At 38.8% G+C, this 19,898-nt stretch overlaps 1 protein-coding gene across 14 annotated transcripts in view; it reads left to right on the forward strand.

The window, feature by feature from the left end:
• itpr1b (inositol 1,4,5-trisphosphate receptor, type 1b) overlaps positions 1 to 19,898 on the forward strand; it is a 127,124-nt gene that overhangs the window by 80,884 nt on the left and 26,342 nt on the right. For 9 of the 14 annotated variants that reach the window (XM_039673510.2, XM_039673512.2, XM_039673511.2 and 6 more), the window contains 9 exons: positions 4,665 to 4,848; positions 4,936 to 5,186; positions 6,163 to 6,363; positions 7,527 to 7,637; positions 7,724 to 7,819; positions 7,989 to 8,123; positions 9,835 to 9,942; positions 10,633 to 10,864; positions 13,919 to 14,041. In XM_039673510.2, the coding sequence (XP_039529444.2) occupies positions 4,665 to 4,848; positions 4,936 to 5,186; positions 6,163 to 6,363; positions 7,527 to 7,637; positions 7,724 to 7,819; positions 7,989 to 8,123; positions 9,835 to 9,942; positions 10,633 to 10,864; positions 13,919 to 14,041 (1,441 nt within the window). The remainder of the gene's footprint in view (positions 1 to 4,664; positions 4,849 to 4,935; positions 5,187 to 6,162; positions 6,364 to 7,526; positions 7,638 to 7,723; positions 7,820 to 7,988; positions 8,124 to 9,834; positions 9,943 to 10,632; positions 10,865 to 13,918; positions 14,042 to 19,898) is intronic. The other 5 variants (XM_039673513.2, XM_039673519.2, XM_089125184.1 and 2 more) reach the window with 1 other exon arrangement.

The following is a 19,898-nucleotide window of genomic DNA, read 5'->3' on the forward strand; positions in this document are numbered from 1 at the left end:
CTTCATGTAGGAGGGTGTGCACTTTGTTCTTAAAGTCATCCACTCATGATACAGCCACTTATTCATTTCTTACATGAGTTATAAAGACCCGTGTGCACTTGTGTCACGCAGCACATAAAGGTCACGCAGAAGACATGTATGTCTATTAGAGCATTGAATGCAGCTCGTACAACCTTAGAAACTCTTATTTCAATTCCAGCTTTACCATAAAGACAAGATCCGCAACACTCCATATTTATAGGGATGGGAACTATTACCAAAGAAATCACAGCAATAGTTGATGAAAAGTTATTGTTTGATAATAATAATAATAAGGGTTAGTTCACCCAAAACTGAAAATTCTGTCATCATTCACACAAATGAAGATATTTTCAATAAAATCTCAACCAGTTCTAAACTCTACATTGACAGTTTGGACCACTTGGTTGCTTCAAAAAGTTCATAACGAGATCGTAAAACGAATTCATATGAATCAAGCGGTTTAGTCCAAATTTTCTGAAGAGACTCGATCGCTTTATATGATGAACAGATGTAATTTAGGCTTTTATTTATACATAAACAAAAATTCGAACCTGCTTGACGCACAAGAACAAACCTCATTGGTTCTTGCGGAAGCTCAAACGTGCTCTGTAACACAAGGATGAACCCCATTGGTTATACCAATCCTCAACTGATAAATTAAATATATAAAAACTAGGTCTGTCAAACGTTAATCGCAATTAATCACATCCAAAATAAAAGTTTGTGTTTACATAATTTATGTATATAATTTATAATGTATATATTTTTTTTTATATATAATAAATAATTATACACAGTGCACCCACATATATTATGTAAACACAAACTTTTATTTTGGATGCGATTAACCGCGATTAATTATTTGACAGCCCTAATAAAAACAATTCATTAATAATAATTTTATAATAGTTAATTTCATCAAGCTGATGAATTATTTATGAGATGTAAAATGTCATATATGTCATAAATATTTCATCGAGCTCTGTCGAAGGGTCTCTCTCAATTTAAAGGATCCTTTGAGTCCTTCATCACATGTATCAGCATGTATTGAGTCCATGCATCAGCCATGCGCACTTACTAGACCTTCTCATTCTAGCTTTTAATTGCTAAGGACTGGACTTTTCAGAAGTACCCCTCAATTTACCTTTAGTTACCTTCAATAATGGCTTTAAACCAGGCTTAACATGTTTAACACCCTGTTTTATACAATATGTTACAGGGGTCCCTACTCCATCTATTTATCCATTAGGGAGTCCATGGCCTGAGGTTAGCGACTCCTGCCTAACACCTGGAAAACACTTTCACATGCTTATTTTCCCAGCCTTTCCATTGTTTTGCTGTTTCCCTCAATGTGCGTCATATGGCAGTCAGGTGTTGACATGTTTACCACAGCGACGCATCTGATGTGGCCATCTTGTTTATTAGAGCAGTCATGAGACTTGCACATTTGAATGCCGTAATGCTATAAACTCCACTTCTCCTCCGCTCCGAGCTCTTACATAACCTGTTGATTTGCTCCGCTTTTAAATCTCTCGGAACGATCGGCTCCGCGTCACGACTGCCTTCAATTAACTTGAGCGAGGAGTATTTAACAAAGAGGTCGCTCACAGAAAGAGATTAAAATTATTTGTTTCTAATGAAATGCAAGTTGTCCGATGACGTCCCGAGGTTTACTGGATGCACTGGAGCTGATGAGTCATTTTTTAAGCACATCTCCTTTGTGCATGTGTGTGTGCGCGCGCACTGCTGTGGGTGTGTTGCATTTCTCTCTCACTCGCTGTTGTTTGAAAGAGGCCTGAATGACTGAGTTCACTGTTAACCTGGAAAGAAGGCTGGTTATGTAACGAGCTTTCAAAACTGCCCCAGAATTCTGCTGATAACTTGCACTCCTCACCCTCCCTCCTTGTGTGGCACATCACACACTCACTCCGTGCCTGTTTGGCTTGAAAAAGTAGGGCAGGATTTTCCTTTGTGCTCTTGTCCGCTCCTATTTTTTCCCTTGCGTCCTGTGCGAGCGTGCATGAGCAGTCTATCGCCGCTCTCCCTCTGCCTTTCAGCTGATTACTGACTTACGTAAGGGGGGGGGGGGGGAAGCGAGCGAAAGTAGATCAGGATATACCAGGGAAAAACACTAAATAACCAGCGGGCCGCATTTATTCATAGAAAGGAACTGAAAGTTTTCTTTAGACTGATGTTGTATTTTTAAAACAATTCAATTTGGCATAACCTTTTGGGTTCCGACGAAAATGAAACCTTTCGAACTGTTTTCTTTGGAAAGCACACGCTTGTTTGTGCAAACGTGTTGACTGTACAAGCCTTGTAGCTCTTGGGACAGTGTGGAGACAGATGGTGTAAATTCAGGTGAGCTGAGGGAGGCACTCCAGGTTATTTCCGTGTTAATTGCTGCGAGTTTGCGCGTGTGTGTGTGTGTGTCAGGCCGCACAGAGAGGGTTATGTAACTGAAGTGATGTGAGTCTGGCAGTAAACAGGGTGGTGGGGGTGTGGGGGGGGACGTGAGAACTCTGCTTTGGAGCATGGCTGCACCGCCGTGTTAACTTAACTCTTTAGGCACTGGTACAGAACAAATCAAATTCCCTTGACAATTTGAATCACCTCTGGAAAGACGAATGTTTATTTAAAATGGGTCATTTATGAAGAAGAAATGTGAATCTATTTTTGAATTTGGAGCTTTCTAGACTGAGAAAAGCCAGAAAATGTATTTTTGGCTTATGTGGATGAAAGACAACAACTCCCAGAATGCACTTGCTTCGCTGCCCTAGGAGGCCACGCCTACCGGTAACAGAGTGCAGTAGTTAAACTACAAGTCTAAGCTACTAGTGAGTCTTGTGATGAGTCTGCCTGAAAATGTGTTTCGAGATCAGAAAGAATGTTTTAATCAAACAGATCTCATTCCCCATTGACTACCATAGTAGGAAAAAATGCAAACTATGGTAGTCAATGGGGATTGAGATCTGTTTAAATTAAAACATTCAGAACAAATAAACACATAGAGGTTTGGAACAATATGAGGGTGAGTAAATGCTAACAGAATTTTCATTTTTGGGTGAACTAACCCTTTAATGTTGGCATTGTTCGCTGAAAAACAAACAAACACTAAAAATTATAGGGAAGCACCGGACAGGGTTGTGTGAAGGTTGTCGAGAAGAGGAGTCAGTGGAGCACATAATTATGAGATGTATGAGATATGAAATGCAGAGGCAGGTAATGAAGAATAAGTTGAGGCATAGTTGGGGTGCAGGAGATTACATTAAAAGGGTTATTAAGCGCAGGAAATGGGACACAGAGTAGAATATTGGAGACTTTTTTAAGGGAAGCAGGAGTTTTCAATAGGATTTAATCGATAAATAAAGTTTGTTTTTGTGTGTGAGTGTTTATTTGGGGGAGTGAGTATTATGTAAGTAATCTATTATCTGACCCACACTCGGTAATGCACCAAAAAGCTGGATGGCAACCGCCGTAAAATTGGAAAGAAGGAGGCGAGTCAGGACCTCGGTTTAACGTCTCATCCAAAGGACGTGCTTGTTACAATATGGTGGTGTCCCCATCACTATACTGGGGCGTTAGGACCCACACAGACCACAGTTGAGCGCCCCCTACTGGCCTCACTAATACCTCTTCCAGCAGGAACCTAGTTTTCCCAGGAGGTCTCCCATCCAGATACTGACCAGGCTCAACCCTGCTTAGCTTCAGTGGGCAACCAGTCTTAGGCTATTTTGTTGTGTGTCAGCACATGTTTACACCTTCATCTAAACTTCACTCTCAGCAGTGTGGGCAGCATGGGATGTTTGCAGTAGAGCTGGTCCCATATTTTGAACTATGTTTTACCCATAAACAAAGAACGGAAAAGAACTTCGCCATGAGTTTACCAGGGGCTTTAATGGTAGAGATAATGATAAAAAAAAAATATTTTGACCCATCTCACTTCTCTCCCGCCTTCTCATTACCATCATTTAGGCTGAATCCCAATTCACCCCTTGGCCCTACCCCTTTTTTTCGAATGTACCCCTTAAAACAGAGTTACAAGGGCCAAGGGGTTGAAATATTCCCCTACGAAATGGAACAACGCTTCATGAACCCGATACGTCATCAGTTGTCGGCGATGGCTCTGCCGTTACAGAGTTTGTACAGGATTTCTCCATGACAACAACTGACAATCAGCGCAGCTGCTCTTAACTTTGAATAAACATGATGATTATAACACCCCTTCCTCGAAATGTATGTCTTTTCTGATCGGAAAGGTAATTTATTATACCATTTCTTAATTTAAACGACTATAGTGTTATTATGAGAGTAAATAAAGTGCATGGTGGAATCATCTGGCGCTAAATTTAAACGTTTAACCCTTTGCGATCCATCTCGCCGGTGATTTCCCATGCATTCCGTGAAGTTTTCTCTTTGCCCTCCGTTTGGAGTGTGCCTCTGAAAAATATCCGTTTCGAGGGCTATGAAGCCCTACCCCTTCGCCCTACCCCTCGATCTCAAGAAGAATCGGGACACCCTACCCCTAGACGTGAACGCGCAAAACGGAGGGATAAGGCTGAGGGGTGAATTGGGATTGAGCCTTACAGTGTACTTATTCAATTGTATTGTTTTTTTCCTCACTCTTCTACCTGTCCCTCCAGCGGTCGTTTTTCTGCCGTCTGACCGGTGACAATAAGTCCGAGAAGTTCTTTAAAGTGTTTTACGAGCGGATGAAGCTGGCCCAGCAAGAGATCAAGGCAACTGTGACGGTGAACACCAGTGATCTGGGCAGCAAGCGCAAAGACGAGGACGCCAACGACAAGGATGCCCAAACGCGCAAGAAAGGTCAGAGACTACAAGACAAGTGTTTATAATGATGAAATGTATACTACAAAAGCATACTAAACAAATACAATTCTCCCCCACTTTCAGTCAAGGATGTTGCCGTAGTGACCGAGGAAGTGCGGGAGCAACTCATCGAGGCTTCTACGGCCACCAAGAAGGCCATCACTGCTTACCGAAGAGAGGCGGAGGCGGACGAGCATCTGAATGTGGCGGAGGGGCAGGCCACCGCGACTGAAAAGAACCAGGATGACAACGAGATGAGCGTGATCATAACAATCATGCAGCCGATCCTGCGCCTCATGCAGCTGCTCTGTGAAAACCACAACCGTGAACTGCAGGTCAGCCGCCCAAACAGAGATTATGTCGAACACACGGGTTGGAGGAATGAACAAATGCAAGGTCTAGAAATATGTTTGAAAAGTTGAGATTCTTTTAACTTGAGCACCATGTTTTTAGAGTCATGTCATCCGCAAGATGCTGTAAAAGACATGAGACACAAGCCCAATTGGTCAAACCATCTAGCGTTGAAAAACAATAGATAAGTAGCGCTGTGGAATGGAAAGGCACGTACTGCTCCTATCTGTTGCTAACTAAAAAATAGCTTAGCTAACTGTACTTTACTTGTAGTTTTGCTGCTAGCTATATCTCAAGGAACTGTTTGATTGGTATCAGAATAGATATTCATTCAACTCAACTCAATATGAAATGTTATTTGCTAGCTATTTTACTTCCCGTAAACATGGTGTAGCCTATTTCTCAAAAAAAAAAAGATATTTGAGAAGCAGATGTAGGATTGGACTTTCTGGAAAAAAGTGGCCAGAATTGAATGAAAAGGTTACAAAATATTACAGTTAATGGTTATAAAGACAACATTTTATTTCTTTCAACTAACATGCACTTATGAATTGTGCACAATAAGACAGGAATGTGATTTTTTTAATATATAAATTAAGTATAAATATATACAATTGCAAATTAATTTGATATATTACATTTAGATACAGTATATAATTCAATACTGGAAAAAAAAAATACAAAAGTAAAAAATTTCCTTGCTTACCTAATGCTTTGAACTTGAGCCTTTTACATAACCCCATCCTGCAGATGGTTACAACATAAAAAAGTTTATATATTCCCTCTTGGATGTGATATTCTCAAAAGTTAGGGAATCTAAGTCCCTAAGAATTATGGTTATTGATTTAATCTGAATCAGACTATGAGTTATGTATTAACTGTATCTGTGCTTCCTCAAGCTCTAATATGACTTACTGTTCAAAAGCTCCTCGTATCCTGTTTTTCCCGCTTGTTCCCCAGAACTTCCTTCGCTGTCAGAACAACAAAAACAACTACAACCTGGTGTGTGAGACACTGCAGTTCCTGGATTGTATATGCGGCAGCACTACAGGGGGCCTGGGGCTGCTGGGACTCTATATTAATGAGAAGAACGTCGCTCTCATAAACCAGACCGTGGAGAGCCTGACAGAATACTGCCAGGGCCCTTGCCATGAAAACCAGGTGGACCTGACACATCCACACACTCTTTTTGTTCTATACTTCAAATGAATCGTTCGCCCAAAAATGAAAATTGCTGTAATTTTAAAATGTGAGCATTTTATTCCAAGTCTTCTGAAGCAGCTCACATGTGTGAAAAGAAACTGAAATTTAAGTCATTATGCACTGATCGAGTCAGTGAGTGAAAGTCTAGATTGTAGATCTCATGATGTTTTTGGGTGCTTTTCTGATTCGCGAACAAATCATTCAGACCAAATTGACTGATTCATTGAAAAGATTCAGACTGATTCTATCATGAACTCAATGCACTGAGCAGAGTGAATTAATTTTTTTTTTTTTTGTGAACTCTTTAAGATTATGACACACTTACACTATATACCCACTATTGTTTACTCAAAATAATGGCAAGATTTTTCTTTGTGTGTTGGGCTAGGCATTATGCAACTTTTCTGACTTCATAGGACCACAATGGGGCTGATTATCGTCATTGTCCTACTTTTCTAGGAGGAAATGTTGTGTACTTGCATGCTGACAGAGTGCTTTTGTCCCATAATGATTGGATGATTAGTCTCTCACTGAAGCACTATGTTCCAGAGCCATAATCAGTTAATTGCAGGTTAATTTTCATACCAAATTCATGGGAATGTGCTTCCTGTAACTATTTGTTCTCTGGTGTGCTTGAAAAAAATGTTTTTTGTTTAGATCGTTTAACCTTTTTGACCATTTCTGTAACTTATTAGCTGACCTTCATGAAGTGGTGTGCCTAATATATACACTGCAGTTCAAAGAAATTATTTTTTTATTCAGCAAAGACACATTCATTTGGTCTAAAGTGACAGTAAAGACTTTTACATTGTTGCCAAAAATGTACAATTATATCACAGTTTCCACAAAAAAAAAAAAAATAGTTATAAGAGAAATGTTTCTTGTGGAGCGTATACACTTATTAGAATAATTTCTGAAGGATCATGTGACACTGAAGACTTTGATCACTGGAATAAATTACATTTTAAAATATAATAAATTAATTATAATTATTCCACAATATTACTGCTTTTTACTGTATTTATGATCAAATAAATGCAGGTTTGGTGAGCAAAAGAATCTTCTTTCAATTTTTTTTAGTAAAAATAGTATACATTTAACATTTTTTTCCCCTTGTTCAGAACTGTATTGCCACACATGAGTGTAACGGTATCGACATCATCATCGCTCTCATTCTCAATGACATCAATCCTCTTGGCAAGAAGAGGATGGACTTGGTGCTGGAGCTCAAGGTGCGAGAACACCTCCAGATCTTTATGGGAAATGTAGTTTTCAATGAAGTCAAAAATAATTACCTTTTTTATTGAATTTTTTACAGAACAATGCCTCAAAACTGCTCCTGGCCATCATGGAAAGCCGCCACGACAGTGAGAACGCGGAGAGGATTTTGTATAACATGAGGCCTAAAGAACTGGTAAATGCAAACAATGAATGCACATGCTAGCATCGCTAATGTAAACTTGGCACTTTGCATAGAAAACGCATCTTTCTCATGGTTCCGTGGAAAGATTTTCTGTTTTGCATACTGTAAGCACGCTTAAAACCACCTACTGTCATTATTTAAACGTTTGGTTGGTGTACAGGTGGAGGTGATCAAAAAGGCCTACATGCAGGGAGAAATTGAGGTAGAACACAACGACGATGATGAAAATGGTGAGGAAGAGCATGCCGCTTCTCCTCGAAATGTGGGTCACAACATCTACATCCTGGCCCATCAGGTGACGCAAACAAATATGCTTTTACACACACTGTCACTGAGTCAGATGTCTGGATTATATCACCCTCTTCCCCTCCCCTGTCCACTTGAGCTGTATAGATTGTTTGCCTATTAGTATTCACGTAATTATCTGGGTCATCGTCAGAGGATCAGTTATGCAACCATGTTTGAAACAGGGCAGAGCTTTTCCACCGGCCCTCCAAATGACACTGTTTACAATCAGGGGTTTGTGAATGAAAAGTAGGCCTACATTTGACGAAGGCGTTTTACTCAAATAATATGCGAGAAATATGCTTTTGCGGGTTGCGTCTCAAAAGGTCAATTTATAATTGCAGCAACAAGTTATCTATTTAGTTTTACCAGCGGAGCAGATTATGTGGTGGCTACACTGACCGTGTTTTTAAGCAGACTTTATTTGTTCACTGCTGGCCTTTGACCCTCAAGTTGTTTTTCATAATTGGGGTATTGTAAGAATGTGGCAATTTTATGGCCATGACAAAAAGACATTGTTTCCACACAAATAAGTAATGTAAAGTAAAAATGGAATATACATATAGCATAACATTATTTATAAAGTATGTTTTTACAATATAGTTTACATTACATTATTGTGACAGACAGAAACATTGAATAGATAATAAGAAGCTGTTGATGTTAATATATTGTTTATTATACAAAATTAATTTGCAGAATTAAAATCATATTAAACTTAACCAAAAAGTCACATTCACATTGCATAAATATAACAATAAATGACCCAAAACATGTTGTCAAGCTTGTTTTTTATGGTCTCGTGGCGTGACAGACTTTATGATGGAACACAATTCTCATCATCGCCACAAGAGGCGCTATAGAGCGCATTAGCGATCGTCTTCTACAGTCTGTTTTCTCATTCAGGTCAACTACCATCATGGAGGGCCAACAGTTTGAAAACAATTTTAATTATACGCGTGTTTCTAGCTAGTTAGCCTGCCTTGCCGCAGCGCGGTTTTATTTGCGCTGCTAGGCAGTCTGGATACCGTAAACCAAATTTTCCCCTGAAATAAGGAACCAATCACAGAACGGGAAGGGAGCACAGGCGCATTTGATAGACATTCGTAGCACCCAATAATACGGCACTGGGCGTTCGTAAATCACGTCTCAAATACGAGAAATTTAACATGTGGTTTCCAGACCACGTTTCATTCTCAATGATACGTGGTCTGGCGTTAGCCAGGATACTGAGTAACATCATATACCGAGGTTTGTTACAGTCAAAGTGAGGCAAGAACGTTAACAAATGCTAGCTACAGTTTGCAAGCCTCAGACTAGTTGTGAAATAGAGATTTATTTATCGTGATCTAAAAGATTGGCAAACTGTTTTGTGTTTGCCTAAGGTGTGAGTGGCATGATTGCAAAGGTGTATTATAGGATTAAGGATTGAAACATAATGTGGTCTCTTCAACAATGCAACATCATACATTTGACATCATATTCTGAAACATTCATAGATTAGGTATGTCATTAATATACAGAAACCTACATATTGGGTAGTTCTTAGTTCAGGTTTGTTTATTCAATTCAACCAGCATTTCTCAGACAGGCGTTGGCCTTTCGTTGATGGTAAAGTGTGTTATGAGCAAAACAACAATGCCAGACGGGTCATTACAACATGTACACAATGTCTCAATGAAAACAAATAGTCTCATCCCTTTTTCCACATCCACCCACAGCTAGCCAGACACAACAAGGAACTCCAGGCCATGCTGAAGCCAGGAGGGACATACGGGGAGGGAGATGAAGCCTTGGAGTTCTATGCCAAACACACTGCACAAATTGAGGTCAGTTGTGTTCATCTATGGAGGCCATTATGGATCCACCATTCATAGTTTCTCAGACTGGAGTACATAAGCATCAGTATTACTATCATTCATACAGTGAAAATTGCGGGTGGAAAGGTTTGCGGATGAAATCCAGTCATTTCAACAGGAATCCCAATGTTGTTACATGATACGGAGAAATATTTCCCCTCACAGATTTCACTCCTACAGAGCCATTGCTTTTGCGTTCTCTCGCCATTTTTTTTTTTGCGTTCCCCTGAGAAACTTTGCGTTCACTCACAATAACTTTTGCATTCGTTCGCTAAACTTTTGTGTTCTTTGCGAGCGAAAGCAAAGTTTTATAGGGGAATGCAAAACATTTTCCAAAAATTTTTTTATCGTATCCCTTTAGGGGCTCCTTAAACTCCTATTCAAGTTGGTCGTGCAAATTTGCTATGTTGACCAATAGAAAGCTGCTAGGTTTGTAAGTAACTTTGAAATGAGTGGTCCTTCATACATAGCTACACTATTGACAATGGACTATTTTTGTTTGTGAAATTTAGGTGAAAATTTGCTAATGTGATAATACCTTTAGAGACGACAAAAAAAAAAACAACAAATCGACATTTTATCCATTTGTAAGTTAAAAGTGTGTCCACCAAATTGTAATTGCATATGTAACCCACATGATGCTCAGTCTTTCATTTACAGATCGTCCGTCTGGATCGCACAATGGAGCAGATCGTATTTCCCGTCCCCAACATATGCGAATTCCTAACCCAGGAGTCCAAGCTCCGCGTCTATTACACCACGGAGCGCGACGAGCAGGGCAGCAAGATCAACGACTTCTTCTTGCGCTCTGAAGACCTCTTCAATGAGATGAACTGGCAGAAGAAGCTGCGAGGTACTCAAGAGGCCACTGGTGACGCAAACTCCGTGCCTTGTGCGTGCCCACTCCCTTCCTCTATTATCTAGTAAGCTCCTTTACACACCCTCTCCACTCCCAGAGCCTCCAGGGACCCATCAGGGCTCTCTCCATGCAGTGCGGCCGCTTTTGTGCACTGGTGCCGGGATTCAAACCTCACCCTGACCCCCTCAAGCCAGGGCGGTGGGGAGGGGGTGTAAACTTTAACTTTAAGTTAGACAAGATAAGACCTGTAACCTGTAAAAAATAATGTTGAACTAAGTCCTATGTGTTTGTGCGTTAACGTTTGAGAAACAAGGGAAGGAAGATGGCTCAGGGAGAAGTCTGAATAAACACACATTGCCAGTTTACATCACAAAAGCTGATTACGGAAATAAGCTGAGTGAGGTATCAAATAAACAGATTATGGGAAACATGGAACTCTAAATCCCATTTTTTCACCAAAAGGGAGGCGCTCAATCTGGAGCCAATTTTGGTTGGATCTGCACCAGCCCCTAAAACCTGCTAGTCTTGAACCAGAAACCTCAGAGGCTGGGCTGGGAAAAGGTCACTCTGAATTGAAATTTGAAAAGAAATGGAATAATTCAATTACTCATGATCAAATTTCATTTCAAAATTATATTTCTGTGGAAAAGGGTTTGAAAAGGTGAGGCAGGAATTGGTTGGAAATGGGTTATTAAAAAAAGGATTGACGTTCTCTGACAGGAAGAGCATGAGGTAAACCACAATGTCAAGATAAAATATGCAAGATAAGGATCTGAACTGTCAAAAAGCAGATCGACAGACGGAGGGGCCTGCGACAGCCTATTTTCTTGCGTGGCTCTCATGCATGGGACATTTGGCCACAGCTCTAGATCGTATCTCTGAGTCTTCGGGCCTTGAGTTGCTAATAAAAAGGAGGGTGTGAATTCCGTGTTAGTTAGTAATGCACGTCTCTGACTTTTTTTTATCAGGCTGAATCAAAGTAGATGCAATGTTCCATTGCCACAACCCCAAGTCATGAGTGTGGCGACCTCTGTGTGAAAGTCCCCTCCTCCAGTTCCTCTTTTCAGACAAAAAACCCCTGTGAAAATAGCCATAGCTCAGACGCTAAATCCTCCAGCTAAACTCTTTATAGAGTCATGGGTCAAAACAAAGGTGGTGGTTGAGGTCAGCAAGCTCTCGTACATGGTTTGGCCGCACTAAGAAACCCTTTGAACTCTTTGGTCTTCTTTCTATGGTTTTTGACTTCAATTTGAGGTGCGGTTGGTGAAATTGCATGTCTCCAAAACTGACAGCCCCTGACTTCACTCAATGTGTGTTTTGTTTGGAATGGCATTCTTTAACAGAGGAAAAGACTATATTTTCAAAGGAATAATAGACTTACCAAAGTTAGTGCAATCGGACGTTGTCCTGATTGGATATAATTGGGGATTCACAGGGTCAGCTGGATCACATTTTAGCTTGAGAGCGTTCAGAATTGGTCTTCAGAGCGCCATGAAAACTAACACACAGCTGTCCTCAAGTTGTTTAGTAGAAGGTGGGAGAATGACAATGCAATCAACCTTTTATAAAAAGATGAGACGTAATGTGTGGAACTTGTTAGTGACAACATTCAGTATTTCATCACAACTGGCCGTGTAGTATAACTTGAGATTTTAATCTTTTAAAGGAGTAGTTCACTTTTGAAAAAAATTTTGCTGATAATTTACTCACCCCCATGTCATCCAAGATGTCCATGTCTTTCTTTCCTCAGTCGAAAAGAAATTAAGGTTTTTGATGAAAACTTTCCAGGATTTTTCTCCATATAATGGACTTACATGGGAACCAGATGGTCCGAGGTCCAAACGACAGTTAATAACAGTTTCAGATGCAGCTTCGAATTTAAACGACACCAGACGATGAATAAGGGTCTTATCATGCGAAACGATCGGTTATTTCAAAACTTATTCCAAAAATGTAACTTTTCTAAGGACAAATAGCTAGCATTGCTCCATTCTGTGAGGCATCTTTGTAACGTCACGTAATACGTAATTACGTTCAAAAGGTCACGGGTGACGTAGCCAGAAGTACAGAGTCAGAGTGTTTACAAGTTGAACGCATAGGTTGAACGTGCAAACTAACTCAAACGCCGTTTACAAAAAAGGAATTAAAAGGTAAAACAACGATGTCGGACGATTTTGATTCTGTACTTCCGGCTACGTCACCCGTGACCTTTTGAACGTAATTACGTATTACGTGACGTTGCAAACGTGCCTCACAGAATAGAGCAAGGCTAGCACTTATCCTTAGAAAAGTTACATTTTTGGAATAAGTTTTGAAATAACCGATCGTTTCGCATGATAAGACCCTTATTCATCGTCTGGTGTCGTTTAAAGACATTTGAAGCTGCATCTGAAACTGTTATTAACTGTCGTTTGGACCTCGGACCATCTGGTTCCCATGTAAGTCCATTATATGGAGAAAAATCCTGGAATGTTTTCATCAAAAACCTTAATTTCTTTTCGACTGAGGAAAGAAAGACATGGACATCTTGGATGACATGGGGGTGAGTAAATTATCAGCAAAAGTTTTTTCAAAAGTGAACTAATCCTTTAAAGTCTATTAAATGTTTATGTATTGATTGGGAAAAGGTGGTTTTAAAGGTGTAATGTGTAATTTACGTAATTAACAGAATTCCAAAAATAAATAAATCTTAATTCATTTTAAACATTTACCCTATCCTCCATTGTTAATGCAAACATGTAATCAACCGCTTCAATATAATAGAGTTGGTTGAATCAATGTTATATTCAACGCTCAAACACTTTGCAATTCAGTTGACTTCCACTTGGGGCACATAACTTACACATTTGGCTTGTTTGCATATCAACAAATGATTCCAAATTAAATCTTTCAGTGTATGTTTATGGCAGAACCATGTACGTGAAGCTCTGACATGGTGTGCATCAGGGGTATATTAGTAGACCATTTTAGTTTTGTGATAGCATCCGAAAAAGCACTTTGGATGAGAATGATGCAAATTGTGTTGTGTTGGTGCACATGTTCCTTTAACATTTGAAATAATATTTTTTGACTGGCTGCCTCCCCCAGCTCAGCCTATCCTGTACTGGTGTTCCCGTAACATGTCCTTTTGGAGCAGCATCTCCTTTAACCTTGCAGTCCTCATGAACCTGTTGGTAGCATTCTTCTATCCACTGGAAGGAGTCCGTGGAGGTGAGGCACAAGTATATTTACTTTGTTGTTTTCATTTAATATACATGTTAAATGCTGTCCCAAGCTGGATACTAGTGTTTCACAGACAACAAATGCCAAGTATTCATAATGGCAAAGATGTTTCAGTACTCTGTAATTGTTAGAATACAAACCACAACTTTAATGATACTTTATACAAATTGCTAAAGTACAGATTGCTGTTTTCATGGAGGTAATTGTGTACAGGTAGCAACTTGGCACATCGCTGGCCTAGTTTCAGCACACACGTCCCCTGAAAGACATAATATGGCCTACGTGATAGAGCTAAAGAAAAAAAAGCTCACATCCGTCTTAACACGTCATATATTATTCAGTGAAACGAACTCCTTCACTCATCTCAGTAGAGTGAAATCCACATACATTTCGTTTATTCCTTTCAATTTATACATTTATTTATATATAAACATTTTAGTATATCTTCTCAAGGAACAATTTTATAGAAATGAAACTTGGATATATTTTAGAGTAGGCAGTGTGCTGCTTGTATAGCCTTATATATTTACTGTCCTCTGAAAATAACGCAACATACAGCCATTATGGTCAAAATATCTGCCAACAAAAGTGAGTACACCCAAAGGGAATATGTTGAAACTGTGTCCAAACAGTGTCAATATTTAGTGCGAGCACTATTGTTATCTAGCAATCCCCCTAGGCATGGAGTTCACCAGAACTGCTGGGAATCCTCTTCCACATCTCCATAATGACATCATGGAGCTGCTGGCGGTTAGACACATGGCTCTTCTCCACGTTCAATTTGAGGATGCCCCACAGGTGCTCAATAGGGTTCAGGTCTGGAGAAGTACTTGGCCTTCACCTTAAGCTTGGCGGTGGGTTTGGGGTCGTTATCATGCCGTTTGGCACAGTTTCTCAAGGGACGGCATCAAGTTCTGCTTCAGAATATCGCAGTACATATTGGAATTCATGTTTCCCTCAATGAAGCGCAGCTCCCCAGTACCAGTACACTGTAAAAAAAAATATTTTCAAGATTTGTTATCACAACATATTTTCTTTTGTCAAATCAACTTTATAATAATTTATTTACTTGAGATAACTTATTATTTTGAGTTTCTGATGATTAAATGAATCTCCTTGATTGTATTAACTCACTTTTTCCAGTTCAATCAACTTAAAATTTTAAGGCAACCCAGCTTACTTACTTTAAGTTAAACCAACAATATTTTTGCAGCATAGTTATCACAACATATTTTCTTTTGTCAAATCAACTTAAATGATTTATTTAGTTGAGATAACTTATTATTTTCAGTTTCTGATGGTTAAATTAATCTCCTTGATTGTATTAACTCACTTTTTTCCAGTTCAATCAACTTAAAATTTTAAGGCAACCCAGCTTACTTACTTTAAGTTAAACCAACAATATTTTTTACAGTGTAGTAATCACAACATTTTTTTCTTTTTTTCAAATCAACTTAAATAATTTATTTAGTTCAAATAACATATAATTTTGAGTTTCTGATGATTAATTCATTCTCCTTCATTATATTAACTCACTTTTTCCAGTTCAATCAACTTAAAATTTTAAGGCAACCCAGGTTACTTGCTTTTTTAAGTTAAACCAACAATATTTTTTTTACTGTGTAGTAGTCACAACATTTTTTCTTTTATCAAATCCACTTAAATAATTTATTTAGTTCAAATAACATAATTTTGAGTTTCTGATGATTAAATCATTCTCCTTCATTGTATTAACTCACTTTTACCAGTTCAATGAACTTAAAATTTTAAGGCAACCAGGTTACTAACTTTTTTAAGTTAAACCATCAATATTTTTTTTACAGTGTAGCACTCATGCAGCCCCAGACCATGATGCTCCCACCACCATGCTTGACTGTAGACACAAGACACAATTTTCTTGGTACAGTGCGTCGCCACACATCCTGGACACCATCTGAGCCAAACAATTAGTCTCATCAGACCACAGGACATGGTTCAAGTGATTCATGCTCTTGGACAGGTTACTTTCAGCAAACTGTTTGCGGGCTTTCTTGTGAGCCAGCTTCAGAAGAGGCTTCTTTCAGGGATGACGGCCATGCAAATGGACTTGTTGCAGTGTGCGGCATATGGTCTGAGTACTGACAAGCTGACCTTTTGCTTCTGCAACCTCTAAAGCAATGCTGACAGCAGTCATACATCTGTTTTTTGAAGCCAGCTTCTGCACCTGACACACAGCACGAGGACTCGACCTCTTTAATTGACCCTTGCGAGGCCTGTTCCGAGAGGAACCCGTCTTGGTAAACCGCTGTATGACCCTGGCCAATACTGTAACTCAGTTTCAGGGTGTTACCAATCTTCTAATAGCTTAGGCCATCTTTGTTGGGAGCAACAATTCTAATTCTCAAATCCTTAGAGAGTTCTTCCCCATGAGGTGTCATGTTGAACATCCAGTGGTCAGTATAAGAGATTTGTTCTCAAAGCACCAAATGTTAACTGCTCTAATAGGAGATACACAAGTTTCTATGGTCATGTCAAGCAGAAAAAACATGAACGTGATAAATAGGACATGTTGCTTTGCATGGTTAAAAAACGTTCTGCTATTTTCACCTAGGGTGTACTCACTGTTGTTGCCTGCTATTTTGACAATAATGGCTGTATGTTGAGTTATTTTCAGAGGATAGTAGATATATACGGCTATACAAGCAACACATTGACTGCTCTAAAATATATCCAAGTTTCATTTCTATAATATTGTCCCTTGAGAAGATATACTAAAATGTTTGCTGAAATGCGAGGGGTGTACTCACTTTTGTGAGAGACTGTAGATTCTACACACAAGAACTTTTTAAAAAAAATCATCTGAACAGGTGGCAGCCATTGTAAAAGCGGAATAATTGACTTCGCGCTGTTGAATTATTGAAAAATAATGTACACCCGAGATGTACCTCCGCTTCGTATGGATTATTTTAAAAATAATTCATCAATTATTTCTTACATATACAATTTGAATAAAATAATAATAATAAATTCTTATTTTAAGTACTGCACTGTAAAAAATATTGTTGGTTTAACTTAAAAAAGTAAGTAACCTGGTTGCCTTAAAATTTTAAGTTGATTGAACTGGAAAAAGTGAGTTAATACAATCATCAGAAACTTAAAATAATAAGTTATCTCAAGTAAATAAATTATTTAAGTTGATTTGACAAAAGAAAAAATGTTGTGATAACAAATCTTGAAAATATTTTTTTACAGTGTATATATAATTATGCATTTCAACAAACATTTTTTTTAACTAAAATTAAAACGCATATCTACCTTTCATATCAGCCTCTGTGAAGGGTGTGCTTTAAGGGGTGACGTAATGATGGACATAACTTTTGTGCTTAACCCGGTTATTGATTTTGCCCTGTTATCCGAGATCACTTGTGTAACATGTCACCTGACTCCCTCTCCCTAAACACTTTACACTATGTCCCTAATCTCATAAGCTTTAGTCAAGGCTATGTGTCTATGTCCTCCCTGCTACTCTTGATCAAAAGTGTGTTTGTGTATACATGTCAGAGAAATATGACACCTGTTTATGTCAGAGCTGAGATTTGACCCTGAAAGCAGAGACCCAGATAAAGCCAAAGCCTTGGCACTCACTTCATTCTTACATCACATCTTCAGCACAAGCTGCGTGTGTTAAAGTTTGTGATCAGATATCATCCTAGATTCAAATGTAACTGATAGGGAAACCTCATTTTTATTACGCCTTTCTGTGTTTCTGTTTCTCTCTCTCTCTCTTATGTTGTTGAGCATCGATTGTCCAGTCATTGTGACTGGCATAATTGCCACATTGTAACTGGCATAAACTCTTCATTGTTCAGGCTGGGGTCAGACTCCGAAGGGGCTTTTGTTTTGGGCCTTTCCCTTTCTCAAATCGTACATGAGCCTTTGGGACCTTAATTGAAAACTCTTGTAAACAAAAGGCTTCTCCGGGAGTCAGAAAATCACTCTACGGCTCTGGTCCAGATTCGGTATAGGTCACAATTTAAAATGCAAACCATAAAATATAATGGAGAACAAAGGTGAATTTGATTCATTGTCCTTATGCAATAAACATAGTTGTAAAACAATGAGGAAACTGACTAAATGTTTATAATAGGCCGAAAGCTTGATATTTAAGAAATAATTATTTAACTTCTTCTATACCTCATATCCTATTTTAAAGGAGTAGTTCACTTTTTAAAAAAAAACTTTTGCTGATAATTTACTCACCCCCATGTCATCCAAGATGTCCATGTCTTTCTTTCTTCAGTCGAAAAGAAATTAAGTTTTTTGATGAAAACATTCCAGGATTTTCTCCATATAATGGACTTCAATGGACACCAAACGGTTCAAGGTCCAAAAGACAGTTTCAGTGCAAACTGTTCAAAGGGCTTTAAACGATTCCAGGCTATGAATCCAGGTCTTATCAAGCGAAACGTTCGCTCATTTGAAAAAAATAATAATGAAGTTTAAGTTTTATAAGCTCAAATGGTCGCCTTGCTCTGTTCTGTGATGCGCGTTCGACGTTCGTGACTCTCCTGTTTGAACTCGTTCATCAAAATGAACAAATCTTTTTTCTAGTCATTTGGTTCATTCAACGAACGAAATTCATTTTGATGAACGAGTTCGAACAGGAGAGTCACAAACGCGCATCACAGAACAGAGCAAGGCGACATTTTGAGCTTATAAAAGTAAAACTTTGTTATCTATTTTTTAAATGAGCGATCGTTTCGCTATAGATAAGACCCTTATTCATCGTTTGGAATCGTTTAAAGCCCTTTGAACAGTTTGTAGTTTGCACTGAAACTGTATTTTGGACCTTGAACCGTTTGGTTCCCATTGAAGTGCATTATATGCAGAAAAATCCTGGAATGTTTTCATCAAAAACCTTTTCGACTGGATGACATGGGGGTGAGTAAATTATCAGCAAAAGTTTTTTTAAAAGTGAACTACTCCTTTAATGGTCCGTAACCCTGCTTCATAAAACTGTATATTTTGTTGTGTTTGACTTATTGGTTGTTTCACACGTTTTTTCCCTCACTTGTCTTCAGACACATATTTAGAAGCACGTTTAAGGACAATCGTCGCCTCTAAAGCGGATTATTAAATCCCTTCAGCAGAGTTCAGTAGGTCCCGTTTACAGTATTTGTAAAAGTCAAGCGAGAGGCCCTACAGAATTCCTGTGTGTGTAACAGCAGCACAGGAGCGCTTCCCAGTTCCTCCTCCTCCTGCCCTGTCTGACAGGGCTCGAGAAGTAGGTTAGTGTGTGCAACCTTAATGCACAGGAGTGTATAGCATAACTGGTATAGATCTAGGGCTTTAGAGGGAAAGAGCTGAATATAATCAAATTTCGATAGGGTACATGCACATTACAAATCTATTTCTATGGTGCCTGAGAAATGGATGTTTCTTTGAAGTATGGGTCAGAATAATCTTCATTCTCTCCTGAACTCATTTTCAGTTGCATTTGGGTTCAAAAGTTCGGTGTGTGTGTGGTGTGAATTACATTTTGCTTTTAAAGCTGACATGTTCAAAGCCTGATGATCACGTTTTCCGTCATTTATTTATCATTTCCAAACATCATCTTGTGCTTCATTGGAAGAAAACATGATCATTTGATTAGTGACCTTGAAATAGTGCAGAACCTTTTCTTTTTTACATTTTTTAAACCCTAAAATTAATTTCTAGTATTAAATTAGAATTTTGAATCTTGGATTTTGTGTAGTGTGTGTGTGTGTTTATGTAAATGAATGGAACAGAGCCTTTGACGTCCATCCGTTGAATCACTCTGGCCTCGCTTCTGCAGATTTCCTGGACCGATTTGCAGTGTTTTTGG

Source organism: Pimephales promelas, chromosome 21 (assembly GCF_988280905.1).
Source record: "Pimephales promelas chromosome 21, fPimPro1.hap1.1, whole genome shotgun sequence".
NCBI classification, from domain to species: Eukaryota; Metazoa; Chordata; class Actinopteri; order Cypriniformes; family Leuciscidae; genus Pimephales; species Pimephales promelas.